General features: G+C 43.0%; 1 protein-coding gene across 1 annotated transcript; it reads left to right on the top strand.

The window, feature by feature from the left end:
• The first annotated feature begins 7,837 nt into the window (after positions 1-7,837).
• On the top strand, positions 7,838-9,941 carry LOC108671466. Its single transcript, XM_018159017.2, has 4 exons — positions 7,838-7,990; positions 8,165-8,272; positions 8,393-8,574; positions 8,983-9,941. The coding sequence occupies exons 2-4, from the start codon at positions 8,175-8,177 to the stop codon at positions 9,156-9,158; spliced, it is 456 nt and encodes a 151-aa protein (XP_018014506.2). The 5' UTR covers positions 7,838-7,990; positions 8,165-8,174; the 3' UTR covers positions 9,159-9,941.
• Positions 9,942-16,626: the final 6,685 nt, after the last annotated feature.

The following is a 16,626-nucleotide window of genomic DNA, read 5'->3' as shown; positions in this document are numbered from 1 at the left end:
CCGTTCTTGTCTCGGTGAGTGTACTCCGTTCTTGTCTCGGTGAGTGTACGAGATTCAGAAAAATATCGTGAGCTTCTATTGGTACACGTCGCCTGGAACAGTAACTGATATCTTTATGGGCATCATGCGCTGTAAGTGGTACGTGGCATTTATTGTGAGACTTCAGTTGAAATATGCATTTCATAATATTGACGCTGTTGTAACATAGTTTTCTGAGCAAATGGAATGGGAATGTTACTGCGATACTCAAGCTACAAATAATTCTGGAATATAATGCCGATAAATAATAATTTTATAAATCTTACCAGATGTCTTACAATAGTGCACCAAGACGGCGCATGAAGTGTACCGACAACTGTTCAAGCTGTTGGCAAAAACTGCTGTTGTAAATGCAGGGAGCTATACGATCAGTTCTATAGTGAACAAAAATCCATGTATATGACTGATTTCGTTGAAAATGAATAAATGTATCGCCACTGAATAAGATAAACTCACAAAGAAATTATTTTATGGCCAAATCGCGCATAGGTTGATTGGAGGTCTGCGTGCCAACGGCATATTACTTGATACCCGAAGTTCATGACGAGCTTCTGCTGCTGGTTCTGCTCTGGCATTATTGCGAAATAAGCTAGTACTAAAGTGAAAAGAGAAGTTGGAGAAGTAACTAGCAATAATTATACCTGTGCGGTGAATCCGTCTCTCTGCAAATCCTAAGTTCCATAGCGGCAATCGCTAAGAGCTTTCCGATGTCCAGTACCTATTTTTCCATTTTGATAATCCTTACCTGTATCAAAAACATTACCTGGACCACAAAATACTTTGCAGCATTGGAATAGGTTAACATCTTTTATTTCCTGCTTTTTCATTTTTTATACCCACTCTTTATTTCGAGGCTCATTGTAACTATTAATTTTCTTCTGATTTAATTGTCCGACATTGGTATAGGTTTTCATAAGCTTTCTGTCAATACCGTATCAACTCCTTCACAAGTTGAACATCTGGTTTAATGTTTTACAGAACTTTCTAAAGACTTCAATTTTTGAATTTTTAAAGCGCATACCATATATGACGTAAGTTGCTGTCATTGTGTTAAACCAGCATTTCGAATACTTTAAGCAACGGTCAGCAGCATACAGCACTGAGGGAGGCAGTGACTTACTGACTTAATCCATCACCATCTATGGCAACCATCACCAGGTTTTCTGTTTATATCAGTCGACTATTTGCTGTATAGAATATTTTGACATCACTAGATTGCGTATAGCGCAAGTTCACTGTAAATTTAAAAGTGAAGAAAATTCAACATAAATAATTTCTCCATTGAAAACGTTTCTGAGTCCAGCTCCATCGTCAGTTTGAAAAATCTAGAACACAGGTACATTCAGAAATTAATATAGTCAAAATTATTGGTGAACAATGTAAAAATCGGTTCTTCTATAATCTATAGGTACAAAGATATCATCCGGCCCTTGTCATATGCGATCGTCTTTAGTTTATAAATATAGTTGTGCACGGTGTGCAGCTGCATACGCTGGAATGACGTCACGCAATCTTTATTCTAGGGTCGCAGAGCATAAAGTAAGGAGTTGTAGGACTGGGCAGTTACTATATTGCGCCCTCCTCATTCAGTTGTACCTACTCATCCCGCGCAGTGCAACGTTCCAGTGTTCAACAAAGACTTCAAGGTTGTTATAGCTTCTAGATCTGGTGCTTCCGATCTGCCTGTTTTCAAATCGTAAATTTTAAACTAATTTTCAAATCATTGTAAATGTAGATAGTTTGAATGCAGCCTTTAGCTCTTCCCCAATAGAAATTATAAATAGATTGGTTATGCATAATTTTTTTTATTTGTGCTTTCCTACTATGTCTTTTGTTTTTTAAATTTAGGTTTAAAATTCAGTGTACTTTTGAATTTCGACTGTATTAACTTCTGATTGCGTTAGTGTTCTAAATTTTTCGAACTGACGATGGAGCTGGACTCTGAAACGTTTTCATCAGAGATATAGTGAATTCGTGTGGAGTATTCTTCACTTTTAAATTTTTAGAACATTTTGAGGACAGGTTCCAGTAATTATTGAGGCTACTTGTGTAATAAAGAGTCAGTAATTTTTACCGCTCGACCAATATAAAGATTAGAATACGGTTGTAGTTATTATTGATGTAGAGTACGAGCTGACACTGATCACAAGTACGCTTCTAATGGTTACTTTATAAGGCATTTAAACTAAGGGTTTAACCAAAGTTTGTAAAAGGTAATGTATTATAGAGGCAGCGACATGTAGGAGATAAATGTGGAAAGCAGATGCATGTTAGTGGCCAGTACTGCTCAATACCCCCGCACCTTCCCGTGAAGTTGAGTGAGTAGAGTCATAAGCGCCGCAAGTCCGCAGCCACTGCTCCTGCCTGTATACTTTTAAAGAACGCTACACCCCAGCCTGCGCCTATCTCCACACATACTCCGACTCTCCAGTCTCCACCCAAAACGAACGTAAGTGAAGATATGTGATAAGTTTGCTGGTAGTGCCTTGCTGGAATGTAGCTTTCATGAAGACTACATAGATTGGAGAAGTGGTTGTGGACTTGCGGCGCTATGGCTTCAAGCATTTTCGGAATTGGTGTGGAATGCGATTTTTTGCTTCGCCGTTGACTTCGTAGTTTTCAGGCTGTGTATGTTTAGGCTGAGCGTTGGCTCCTGGACTAGTTTAAGAATTAAATTTGTGGCCAACGGCCAGCTGCTCACACGTGAAAAGTTGTATTTTTATCTTTCGATTGTATTATTAAAGAAAAACTACAGACAGTAGAACTTTTCTAGAAACCCAAGAGAACTTGTTGACAATCTTTGCCAGACTATTTACTCCAGCCGTTCTCGTCTGATAATCACCTGAATCGTTTGAAATAACGTAAATCTTATGATTCTAATGATGCGTCTGAAAGGATTCGAATATTACTTCAGGTCTTGTCTTCCGGGGAAACTCTCTACTGAAAAAAGTTCCATATAATAGAAATCTCGTTGTGCTAATTATTATACATGTATTTTTACTAATATTTGAGCATACTGGGCAGTGAGGGCCCGGAAATAGATCATAACATCCTCAACGCTGTGCTGCTCGAGACGACTTTATGTTTGGTTCCCCTCGTGTTGAAGCTCCTGCTACTGATGAAACAGAAAGGTGAGTGTTGTGTTTGGGAGGGAGCATTGGCTTGATTTTCACTGCTTCTAATTTCTGGCGTATACGGTCTTTTGGCAGAGGATAAATAATGAATATCATCAGCTGGTAATAATCGAGATGCATGTAATATATGTTTACATTATTCTCTAAAACTATTTAAAAGCAGAGGAAACGTCCAGTAAATCAACCATATGTTCATGAGAACGTTTGAAAGACCAGCATCAGAAGTTGAAAAAAAACTTAAAGAATACTCATAAAATTAACAGTAAAAATCCAAAATATACAGGGTCCGCCATATTTATGGCAACGGATGTTTTCTATATAAAATAAATTGGTTTCTAGGAGACTTTTATAAGGAAGCTTAATATCATCTATTAATTCATCTATTTTATATTGCAAAAGCCTAAGGTGTCTAAATTTACTATTACTTATGGCAGTAGATAGAAATGCAATTGTAACCCTTCATGAAAAGGGCGAGAGTAATTAAGTCAGTGCAAAAATCTCCAAATTAGTCGTGAAACTGTGTGGAAGGTGGTGAAAAATTCAAGGAAACTGGTAAAACATGCAATCGACCTGGTCAAGGAACGAAACGAAGTGTCCGAACAAAACAATTGGTCAAAAATACGAGGGAGAAGTTGAGGAGAAACCCTCGTCGCTCAGCTGCAAAATTGGCTGCAGAGGCAGGAGTTAGTCAGACAACAATGCGTAGAGTCCTCAAAGATGACCTCAAAACCTCCCCTTACACGATGCAAAAAAGGCATGAACTAACAGACCGTCATGAACGAATGAGGTTCGAAAGATGCCAGCACGTTCTGGATCTCATTGAGGATGGCACGCTGCCCAACTTGGTGTTCAGTGACGAGAAAAAATTTGACATTGAACAAAGCGTTAACCGTCAAAATGGCAGAGTTTGGAGTCGGGATGGATGTGTGGCAAACAGAACAGCAACACGACGTCAAAATCCCATGTCCGTGATGGAGTGAAATTGAACAGTCAGCGATACATTTTGGAAGCTGTGTTGAAACACTGAAACACTTCAACGGCTCACCATTGAGTTTTCAACAAGACTCTGCCTCATTACATCGCTCAAACATGACCCAAAACTGGATTCAGGGTCACATCCCGGGTTCATTAGCAAAATGAATGGCCTTCAAGAAGCCCTGATTTGAATCCTCGACTTTTCTGTGTGGGCTATTTTAGAGAGTATGGTCTGCAGAACACATCATGATTCTTTGGATAGTTTCTAGTTTAAATTACACGAGAATGGGACTTGATCCCTCAAGAAATGCTGCGTGTCTCCTGTGAAGCTTTCCCGCGTAGATTGGAGGCCGTCATTAAAAATAAGGGTGGTAATATTGAATAAATATATCTGAAAGCTGTTTAAGTAATTCTTGGCTACTAGCTCATCCAATAAAAAAACAATGCACCTGTTTGTTTCATTGACAAATAATAAAAAAAACATGCGTTGCCATAAATATGGCGGACCCTGTACATGAAAAGATCAAACTTTAGTGACGAGAAATCGACAAAGCAACATAGAAACCTATCGGTTTACATTTTCAAAGGGATTGGAACTACGCGTTGTTGAGTCAAGGCGCGTTATTGAGTCAATAACGTCTAACCTGGTACGTATATATAATAAAGTTATGTGCTCTGCGCATCAGCATACGTCGGAATGATGTCGTCTACACACGTGTTTCTGAGCATCGCGGTAGGAGCTTTCGTTCGAACATGTCATTTTCCATGCCTTCTCCTTTGGCTGTGGGCTTGTATGCCGAACAGTGCGACGTGACTGTGTTCGCCAGGAACACCTGGCGAACGCATCTTGCGTCGTGCAGCAGACGTACGAGCCAGTCCAAACACTGGAATCTCCTTCGCTCCCTTGCCGAAAAGTGTAACGGCCCTCCCCCCAGTCAGCCAATCCAATTGGGTCTTAATCCCCTCTCCTCCCAGCGCAAGATCTCCGCCTTCTGCAAACTCTTCACTTCGATCGCTCCTCACTCTCAAAGCTCCTCCACCCGCCGCCTCATACGCCGAATCCAGGCTGAACATCCTCTCGACAGGGACTTCTCCCCTTTCACCCCCGACATGGTGGAGCTCGCCATCGCAGCCGCCGACAACTTTTCCGCTCGGGGTCCAGACGGCCTCACGGTCCTTCACTCAAGCACCTCGGCCCACGTGGCCTCCAGTTCCTTACCCATATTTTTAACATCTCCGTCTCCACAGTCTCTAACCCATCCATTTGGAGAAATTCAATAATTATTCCAATCCTCAAACCGGGCAAACCTGGAAACCAGGGCTCTTCATACCGCCCCATTTCTCTCTGCCCTGCAGCCATGATCCTAGAGCGTCTTGTGCTCCCATACATCTAAGGATCCCTCACTACCATCTCGCAACATGGTTTCAAACCGGGACACACAGTCACCGTCCTCCTCCCGCTCGCGCACCAGATCGCGACGGGTTTTAACTCACGGCGCCCTCCAGCCCGCACAGGCGCTGCTGCGGTCGACCTCTCGAAAGCTTTCGACAGTGTCGACCAACCTTTCCTAAGCATGATCGCGGCCTCGGACCTACATCACAACCTGGTCCGCTGGCTGTGCTGCTACCTCAGAGGCAGGCAGGCATCCTGCCTCTACCTCAGAACACAATCTCCTTTCAGAGCTATTCACTCGGGAGTTCCCCAAGACTCTGTCATCTCGCCGACCCTCTTTAACCACTTCATCTCTGATATCCCAGTGCCGGTCCCTAACATTGCCTCATACGCGGACGACCTTACCATCTTCGTGTCGTCCCCGAGGCTCGACGCTGCGGAGGCTGAACTCTCTGTGCTACTTCGGGGCGTCTCAGACTGGTCGGCTGCCAAGAAACGGCGTGGGTCCTGGCAAGTCCTCGGTCACGCTCTTCACCCCAGATAGTCACCAATCCCGATCCCACCCATCTGCCACAATCTGCAACGGCATCATCCCCCTGGATAAAACCCCTAAAATCCTAGGCGTCACCTGAGACACGCACTTCACGTTCTCCCCTTATGCAAGAACCATAGCCACGAAAGCGACGGGATCTCTTCGCATCTTAAAATCCATTGCCGGCACCAATTGAGGCTTCTCCAAGGAGGACATTATCGCCACCTACCGAACCATCACGCGCCCAATCCTCAAATGCGCGGCCCCCATCTGGTACCCGGTCGTCTCACGCACTGTTATAGCTAGCCTTCAAACCATACAAAACACTGCACTGAGACTAGCCACCGGCTGCCTCAAAATGGCCCCGATCGCCCGTCTTCACCAGGAGACCGGCGTCCTCCCATTGTCCGCCCATCTGATCCTGGCTTGTGCCCAGTTCCTCGCCAGCGCCCTCCAGCCATCCCATACCTCACTCCACACCGCTTCTGCTCCACTCGGAGACCGCCCCATGAAAGCCTCCATCCAGTCGAGGTTCGGCCACCTTGTCACACTATTTTTGGCAAATGGTATCATGCCCGCCGGTGCCTATGGAGAGGCCAAGCGCTTTCTCCGCAAGGAGATCGCCTCCCGCGTTGCGGTGACTACTGACGTTATCAACGCCGTCCTCGCAGTCTCACCACCGCCGATTGCATCAGTATAGGTCTCACTCCCTCGCCCCTACCGTTCGGCGCTATCTCAGCTCCGCTCTGGATACTGCAGCTCCCTGGCGTCCTACTCCGCCAGGATGAGACGCTCCCCTAGCTCCGCCTTCCCCGCCTTCCCCACGTCCCTCAGCGTCTCTTCACTGCGAGACCCTCCCCGCCTTCGCCCATCTCCCCCCTCTTCCGGTGCCTTCCCCCCAGCCACCACCTGAGCCTCCCCCCGGCGAGCGTGAATCTGGTCGCAACTAACAACAACGTGACTGTGTCTGAGAGCGATTTCAAGATACTCGGTGCCACTTCTGGTGGCACCGAATTTTAGAATCACTGCATATTTTTAAACGGAAACCTTGTTTTAATAACGCGTATAGTTCATATTCTCTTGATATTGTAACTGGATAAGTTTTTTTGTCGTTTTCTCGTCACTTGAGTCTTTTTTGTGGATATTGAATTTTTGCTGCTGATTTTACTTGTATTCTCAAAAGTGGTATTTTTTGAACTGCTGATGGAGCTGGTCTACGAAATGTTTTCACTAATATTTGGTGAATTTACTTAGCGATTACTCTTGGTAAACTTTCGATTTTAGCTGACTGGTGATATGAGTACTTATATGCTCTCAAGAACTCTCGAGACACGTGCGTATTGACACTTTCCAGGTTTCCGGCTGACAAGGTCATCTGCGGTACCCAGTTAAAATTTTGAGCCGAGACCGGCGCCGGGTTTAGCCGGGCTGGTCGCGCTTTAGCAGGATGGAGCCGTGAAACAATAACCGGCCATCTATCCCTAAAACTGCGCTGCGCCATGGCTGATATAGAGACAAAATTCTAGCAGCTCGGCAGTCAGGCGTTGGGCAGGTTTGAGCAGGCGGTGCTCAGTAAGGGCTGCGTGACGGCAGGGCAGAGCACACCTGGGCAGGTACTCAGAAGCTAATTAGCGCTGATTCGCGGCTGGCGATATCGTCTCTAAAGCGGACATTTCTGCTCTATCGCTGCTCTATCGCGTCTCTACGCCGGCTCTGCAGCCGGCGACGGCCTGCTCTATTCCCTGCCCTAAATTTTAACTGGGTAGCATTCTTATCTAGTCAATGCGCAGGTCGCCCAATCCATCAAAATACTGACGTTGATTTCTAAGCTCTTGTGCACTCGCCGCAGTCACCGTATCGAATTCTGTTATCAGAGGTGACCAGGAACTGCTGTGAAGAGGGGCAGTGCTGGTTCAGGTGGGTTCGTTTAGATGAAAATGTCTGCATTGCAATACATCATTCGATGCGAGGTAGCTTCACAGCTGATGCATATATAAACTCTACATTACCACTACATATGATACTGTTCACATTCGTGTTTTAGCTTCTTGCTCCGAGCGTCATCACATTATTTTCATTTGTGTGCCTCAGGTCGCGCTTGATGACGGATTTGTGTAGACGTGGCATTAAAGCAGGACTTCATTTCCTTGTTCTTATGCTGCTCCATCTCGGCGTGCACGAATTATTCCTGTACCTGGAGTAAGTGTCTCAGCCAATTACTGATATAGAATTATGGAGCTTGCTGAATCAATCAATATAGTCATATAAGTTAGAAATTTCTATGATGTTAAAAGTCAATTCTTCTGTTTTCTGGAATAGCGAGACAGAAATTACATGGGCGAATGATGAAAGGAGTCGGCTCATGTCCTCCATTCTTCACCGTTATGCTCCGAGGTGGAAGCTTCGGAACTCTACGCCTTCTGGGTCTCGTAGCGAGGAAATGAGGCCGCTGGAAAATCGCTATCTTGCAGAAAACGTAATGGCTCGTTTAAATCAAATGGGTACGTTCAAATCAAACAGTGAGGCAGTTTACTTAGGGTTAATGGACCTCCTTCTTAACTTCACTCAAAGAAAGGATTTACTAAAACTTCGTTGTACCCAATTTGTACTTTTAATTGGAGTTCCCTAATTTAGGAGGCTGAATTATGATATCTTTTAAATTATTTGTCCCCGTCTCTATTAATTAAGGCCTTGAGATGAGAAGTAGGTAATTGATTCTCGTGATTAAAAATTGATCACCTATTACAGTGGCTGAGACAGGTTACAGCTGATGTGTTGGGAGTCGGCCATTAAATGAATGCATATACTTACATGCTTATAAATAATATTATAATGCTGTAATATTATAATTATTTAATAAAGGTTCATTAGCTTAGCATTAATGAACATTGAATATTGTTGGTGTGTAGCGCCGCTGCGGTCGCTGAAGGAGCTGTGTCGCCTCTCCATCCGCGCCTCCCTCGGCCACTGCAGGATTGAAGAGAAGACGGAAGGCTTGCGAGACGTGTTGCCAGCTCCTCTTAGAGAATACCTTTACTTCCGCCACGACTTCCTCAGCTTCCCTAAGAACGCTGATAGTTTGTAGAACCGTTGATACGGTGACTCGTTTTGTCTGAGACCGTTGATAGGGTGACTAGTCTTGCCTGGGACCGTAGATACGGTGACTGGGACTGTTGATACGGTGACTCGTCTTGCCTGGGACCGTTGATACGGTGCAACAGTATTTGGTTTGGTATCTATAATGGAAATTTTTCAGTTCTAGTTATTTAAACGACACAAATTTTTCGTGAAAGGTTCGGAAGATTTTTTGTAGGGCTACGGTGATGCGACTACGTCGTCAACTGCCTGAGGCACGTCTATGCTACTGAGGCCCAGGAGCAATAAAACTAACGCTCATCTGTCCTCAGTTAGGGGAGCTGATGCGAGATTATTTTGGTGACAATAGTGGGACAGAGGCGGACGTCCAGGGATTGTGCTCAAAGACATGTTAAGGATTCCTTATCAGACGAATGTGTGATTTAGACTGTTCTTGTGGTGGTATTGATGCCAAGTGATTTCTTTTTCAGGCCTTATTTCAGGGTTGTATTAACCTTTCCATTTCATATCTTTTTTTCGCGTTCTTTTTCTTGTAATTTGACAGCCCCACAAATTTATTATCTGTGGGTGCTTCGGCATTTTTTCTTGTGCAAGTTTAAAGTTTTTTGTATCTCTGGAAATCGCGCAGCTGTCGTTCAATAATGTCACATTGTTGATAGTATTTCTGTTGCCATTAGTCATATATAAAGGAATTACCTCTACGACGGATAATGTATTCTTAGACAGAGCGCGGTATTTTTTGCTACGTTTAACCACAAGCCCTGTAAATCCAGACCCTATCTTTCTTTATCCTGACATTCCTTAATTGCTTACCATACTGTATACTTTAGTGTACTGTCTAGGCTGGTAGTTCAGTTTAATAGGCTAAAAACGAAGTTTAGTAGGAAAAACGAGTCTTTTCGTTGATCCTCATTAAAATCTTCTAAGTTAATTATTGTTACTGCGACTAATAATCGGCAGGGTGGCGTGGTAACAGTTGAGCGTGGTAACAGTTGGGGGAGCTGATGCGAGATTATTTTGGTGACAATAGTGGGACAGAGACGGAACAGTTTCAGCGTGGTAACAGTTGAGAGTACTAAAATTGATGCAGTGTACTAACATTGATTGCGGGTTCGATTCTAGCTTGTTATGACAGGCCTAATCATAACAGACGAGGTGGCCGTGTGGGTCAGAAAAACGATTTGAGCAACGATCGGTCCGAAGCCCAGCAAGCTGCTAGAATTCTGCGATGTCAAGAATCGGTGTACGTCCATATTTAGCCTAATGAACGCTGTCACTATTGTAAATTTTCAGCATTGTCACCTCCGTGTTTTATTTGAAGTCGTTATCGGTAAAGTTTAAGGGTTTATCACCTTCGTGATTGGACTTTGGTTGGTGACCAGCAGCGTTTCAAAATAATCGCCTTCACGACACGATCGTTCTCCAAAAATTTTTCTTACAGGTATATAGAAATGAAATCAAATATCGTGAAACAAGAAATGTTCTCAATTTTGCGCATAACGTTAGCAATTTGATATGCACCGACAATCAACTTAATTGATAGTCGTGTTTCTTATCATACCTAATTAAGCATCGTTCCATTGGGAGCGCAGCCGTGCACCACCAATTTTGTGCACCAATAGGCCCTGAATCGAACGCCTTAGATCTTTCCGGACATCCACCAATCAGCCGTGAACCACTCGGCTTTGTCCTCCTCCGGACTAGCATAAAACCTGCCGTGCACCACCAGGCCATGGATCGAATATGACTTCCGGGTATCGTTAAATTACGTAATTTTACTTTCACCGCATCTGAGGTTAGGTTTCAGATAGCATAGTTCAGTTCCAAAATTTATCGTCCTTCGACGAGTGGCCGTTCGACCGCGGGCTGGTTCGACGGACGGCTTGAAGTGTTGAAGGCTACGTTCCGGAAGGCAGGAATCATGATGGTCCATTACATCCAGGGTAGTGGTGGTCTTCGGCAGGCGACCCGCTCCATTCCCTCTTTCTTATATTGAGCTAGTAGTCAGTGTTAATAGAAAGCTAAGTTCGAGCTCACTGTGGCGAGTAACTGCGGCCACAGCGAATGCAAGCTGCATAATTACGGCCGTCATAACATATGCGAGCTGCATATAAGATCGGGTTCCAAAGGCCGGATCCCTTGTGAATCAAGTCACGAACAGTTCAAGAATCGGCAACAGGCCATGGGCCTATTTCTTCAACGCCGACACTTCCATTCTATTCTATTCTAAGTGCTTCTCACGACTGGGCGCGACATTATAGGCATGTTCGCATTGTTTAGCAGACAAGTTCTGTTAAAGAAAGCGTTCAGTGCTTTGCCCTGGCGCTCTGAGCACTTGCTGTTAACGCAACAAACTCGAGCTTCCAAAACAAAGCATTGATCCTGTCAGAACAGAAGGAAAGATGTTTTATCTTTCCTTCTTTTCCGGCAGATTCAATGCTTTGTTTGGAATGGTTGAAACAGGAACTTTCAACCATTCCAAACAGGAATGGTAGAAAGTACGTCGTTCCGTTTAGTACTTAGCACAGATTGTCATGCATCTAGAAGGATTTTGGAAAACCTGCTCAAAAGGGATTATAACTAAGCTTCTTATCACGCTTACAATTAAGAGGAGTCTTGTCACGTCCCAGAAGCTAACCAAGTTGACAAATTCGCACCACAATAATATTATAGAATATTTTATTGCTTGAACACGAGCACCTCTAAGAATAAGTGGTTACAAAAATTTAATGAATACATATTTCCGTACAGCTTTGAAAAAGGTCAATTATTTTAACTGAATATAATTTACTTTGGCGGAGATTACATGTATATCAGGTACAATAAATTACTCTAAAACATAGTAGTAAGGAGGGCGATATTTACTGTAGCGTTTACATAGTTTTTGGTACTTCGACTTTCTTCGCTCCCAAGATCAATAAGTTTATTGGACCAAAGAAAAATAATTGATTTATATAAATAAATTAAATTTATAATTTGTTCTTTGAAGTGAGAGTACCAAAAATCATTTCAACGCTACACAACACCAAGTATCCTAGTGACTTCGACCTTGGACAGTTATCAGAGATTAACAGAAAAAATTTAATATATAAAAATACACGTGAAGATAGTCGAACAGCTGTAAATACTTCCCACGAATAAATTGCTCCTGAAAGCGAGTAAATACCTGGTAACCCATAAAATTTTACTCTAGTCATTCTATCTTCATAACAATAGTCAAAGGACGAATCGTCAAAATTCCAGTGATAAGCAAATGCAAATAATTAGAACGCATTCACAAGTTGTATCAAAATTAAAACTCAAATCTGACAGCAGTTTATGGAAGGTAAGATTCATTAAGACGACAAAACAGTCACTGTCCAACCCTGACGCTTCATGAGCGTCTAGCAGATGTAGAATGAGATACGCGAAGCCATAAGGTTATAGTATAACGGACATGAGATTATCGAAGGTGGCCTCATCGACGAGCGCCTCGGTGAGAGTGACGTTGTTGCACGCGACGTCGCCCTCAGTTGACGTCGTCTCGTTCTGAGCGCCTCACTTCTGCAGCTCAGCCTCGGTGGGTAAGGCAAATATCTTGGCCATGAAGTTGTAGGCGTGTCGGTTGTGGCGGTGCAGTCCCAGGCTTATGTTATGCGACGCGACCAGCGCCGCAGGCCTGGCGACAGCGACGAGTTCACCGCCTGCGCCTCAATGAAGCTCAGCTGGTACGGTAGAACGTACTTCACGATCTAAAGGAGAACGAGTCATTCCTTACATTCAATATTAATAAAGGCACCATCGTCTTACTGAGAGAAATAATGCAATTTAAAAATCTGTTTAGCTTTCTTCAATGCCAACTTAGATAAAATATTTACCACGAAGTCTTACTAATACAAGGTCCCAGCATATTACCAACGATTATAACCGTATTTATTTTAATAACTTTTTCAGCTCAAACGTACATAAAAGATATAAATCAAGATGAGCTATTAATAATAGTCTTTGACAAAGGATACGCAAATTTAGTTTGGTTTAGCGTTCCCTTGTTCATAAATCATGCACACATTTGTCAGAGTTTGTGAGTGTGCCTGGCACTAGATATATGTATATGTAGGGGCAGTTCGCGTGTTTATCCAGGATACTTATCACGTCGGGATATTACCTGGACTTGAACATTCATTTTTAGTGAGAGAATAGGAAAGGATTGGCGGAAAGTGGTGAAATTATTGGATCAAAATTGGATTTAAATTCTACAATTATTGGCAAATACGAAGTTAACTGAATAGACGAAAAACACCTAACAACATGAACTCCGTAGCCTATGCCTTGTCAGTTTTTTTTCCATCAGTACTTCAAACTCCGGTAAGATGGCCATTCGACCAACAGGAAATGCTCTAAACATGAAGACTGCTGCTGATTCAGTTAAATTATTGGCCGGGACCTCCAGTGATGTGACGCAGCCTCTGATGCATCGCTAGGGTCGCACCTCGAGGTCTGCCGGCCGACCGCCTCTTGGCGCCCCGCGTGGGCTTGCTGGGTGCGAACATCGTAGTCAGGATTATTTGTAATGGCATAATTTCAACCACTTTGAGTTGGCTCCTTTTCCTTTGTATTAGTTTCGATGATTTTGAGATGCACCCATGTGTGGTTAGTGCCCCCAGGTGAGTGGTTAGTGTCCCCAGGTGAGTGGTTAGTGTCCCCAGATGAGTGGTTAGTGCCCCCAGGTGAGTGGTTAGAGCCTCCAGGTACCTGGTCCTGGAGTGGGACTCTCTGAGACCCTGATGTGCTCTCCACTTGTGCGTCTCCGTTCCGTAGCCCTTCGGTCGTTGAGAAACCTTAGGCGACTCATCAGGACGCCCAATTTCGTAACTGAGAAACAAAATTCTGTCAACTTCCTTAAATTGTCCTGTCATGGGGCTGCATTGAACTTGTCTTCAGAGGCTTCGATATATATTAACTAAAAATTATATACGGAGAGAAGCCTCAACCGCTGTAGAAAGAGGACGTGACAGCAAACCTCTCTTTTTCTATAAATTGTGCAAGTGCTAAAAGATCCATCAATGATCAGTTCATCTGAAGGTCAAAATTTTCCAAACTCCGTATTGAATTAGAAAGAAGATTTCCAACATCTGCAGCAGACGCTGTCGCAGTTCTAGGTGAGGCTTTTGACCTCTCCAAACTCATGTGCATTCAAGCGGGAAGGTGGAGCACTCCCTTAATTAAGAGAAGCTTTCTTGCAAAAAGCAGCGAAGCGGAGCAGAAGGCTCTTGTCTCTGTCTTCAATAATTTGAAACGGATGCCTTATCCTCAGGTAAGAGATTAGTTGTCATCTATCTATCAGTGACATTGACAGAATAGTTGAATTTTTTCCATTTTTTGTATCTGTCATCGTTAGGAAAATGAGTCAACTACAAATAGTCGAAGAATAACCTCTCGTGTATTAGGAAACGCCATCTTGGTGCTACGGATAAATTCTTTAGCGACTTTAAATTACTCACTATAGTCGTAAAAATACTTTTTCTACATTAAGTACAGGATGATATTCGAGAGGAGAATGCCGTCGAAGTGTTTCAGCATCCTAAGACAACCTTCAAGTTGGTAATTTATTCAGAGTCGCCCAAAGCTTCGTCAGTAAGGACGAAGTATGATCCCTAAATCAGACGAGGCTCATGACGGAAACAGACCAGACATATTTTGAATATCTCTAGATTTAAATTGTCAAGCAGGGAAGTTTGATCAGACTCATAAATCAACTGTGGCTCTCCTCAAAGTCACCTTTGCAGAAGAAAACCTTATTTCAATAGTGGACCGCAATTTAGACATTTACACAAAAATTAGAAAGCAATTCTGTCTCGCTTTCGATAATGCACTGGCTAAAGGAGGTTTGGAGGCAATACTGAAAAGTCTTTATTCAGTCATGAATGCTCAGAGCCAATGGCCCGTATGCTAAATAGGGCACTAGCACTACGAAGTAGCACTACGCACTACAAGCCGTAGTGCCGTACTAGTGCGACGTGGAACACTACGGTTGGCATGCTAAATAGGGCACTAGCACTACAAAGTAGCACTACGCACTACAAGCCATAGTGCGGCATGGAACACTACGGTTGGCATGCTAAATAGGGCACTAGCACTATGAAGTAGCACTACGCACTACAAGCCATAGTGCGGCATGGAACACTACGGTTGGCATGCTAAATAGGGCACTAGCACTATGAATTAGCACTACGCACTACAAGCCATAGTCAGCGGCATGGAACACTACGGTTGGTATGCTAAATATGGCCAAAAGCATAACGCGCACTACAAAAATCTTAAGTGTCCTACACACCGCACTTCACGACGACACTACGGTATATTTAACCTTGTTTACTTCGTCAGCTATGGATCTGTTTGGCTTACAGCAAATCGTAAAAACCTCAGGAACTACATGCCATGAATATAAAAAAGTGTACCGCTTCAGTGAACAACATGTTATTCTTATGGCTGACATTTTCCTTGGCGAAACAGATGAACAGCGTAGAAGTAGAAAATACTTTTTTTTTGTTTTCGATAACATGTTTTGAATTTTCTTTTTTGTTTTTTTTTTCTGGAGTCATTTTGAATTCTTCTGCAAGAACTTTCCATGTTTCTCTCTTTTGTTCGATGTCTTTGGGAAGCGTGGACTTGGAATATATGATGGGAAAGGTGCGCAGACGCATTGCGAATTTCAGCTTACCATCACAATTGTCACTAGTACCATTACCATCACAATTAAAAATTTTACATCAATCTTCTGTAAAGAATGAGAATTACTTAGGGAATAATTAATTATTTGAGCACTTAACTACCATTCTTCAATAGACTCATAACGTAGTGCGGCACTATAAAGTACTCTAACAGCGAAGTAGCACTTCAAAGTCTTTCTGCATACGAATCAGTAGTGCGACATTAAGCGACACTAAACATTGTAGAGCTACTTCGAAGTGCTTAGTGTCTGTGACGTATTTAGCATACCAACAGGACACTTCGTAGTGCATAGTGCTACTTCGTAGTGCTAGTGCCCTATTTAGCATACGGGCCAATGTGGTGACCAGTCAAATGAGGTTTTGGTGGACTGTACCAAAGTCGACTAGCATTGTCCGTTATATTCGCTTGTTGTTGTTGTGATGGATTTCATTACGATAACAGCCAAATTTCATCAATCAAAACACTGTTCAATCGTTAAGCTCGAACATTACTGAATGTTCTATTGCTTTACTCGTACTATTCATATGCAAACAACTGCGGATAGATAATCATGGTAGATAACCATGTAGATAATGAACAATGATCATTACGATTACTATTTTCATATAACTGCATTTTGAATAAATGAATTTTTTATTGTCTGCCCTAGACTACTTAAACCTTGAAATTTTGATTCAGAGAGTGAAGTTGCAGAAAGGTGAAATGTTAATGCTGTATAACGATTTGAGTACTTTTCTCAGTTCACT

This window comes from Hyalella azteca, unplaced genomic scaffold (assembly GCF_000764305.2).
Source record: "Hyalella azteca isolate HAZT.00-mixed unplaced genomic scaffold, Hazt_2.0.2 contig7610, whole genome shotgun sequence".
In the NCBI taxonomy this organism is placed as follows: domain Eukaryota; kingdom Metazoa; phylum Arthropoda; class Malacostraca; order Amphipoda; family Hyalellidae; genus Hyalella; species Hyalella azteca.
Note: the sequence above shows the minus strand (reverse complement) of the source record. Positions and strands in the feature narration are given on the sequence as shown.

Excerpts from the sequence above, each read along its gene's own strand:
- LOC108671466 (XM_018159017.2), top strand. The coding sequence starts at position 8,175 with ATGACGGATTTGTGTAGACGTGGCATTAAAGCAGGACTTCATTTCCTT. Across the intron at positions 8,273-8,392 it reads GAATTATTCCTGTACCTGGA|CGAGACAGAAATTACATGGG; the intron begins GTAAGTGTCTCA and ends TTTCTGGAATAG. Across the intron at positions 8,575-8,982 it reads GGCTCGTTTAAATCAAATGG|CGCCGCTGCGGTCGCTGAAG; the intron begins GTACGTTCAAAT and ends GTTGGTGTGTAG.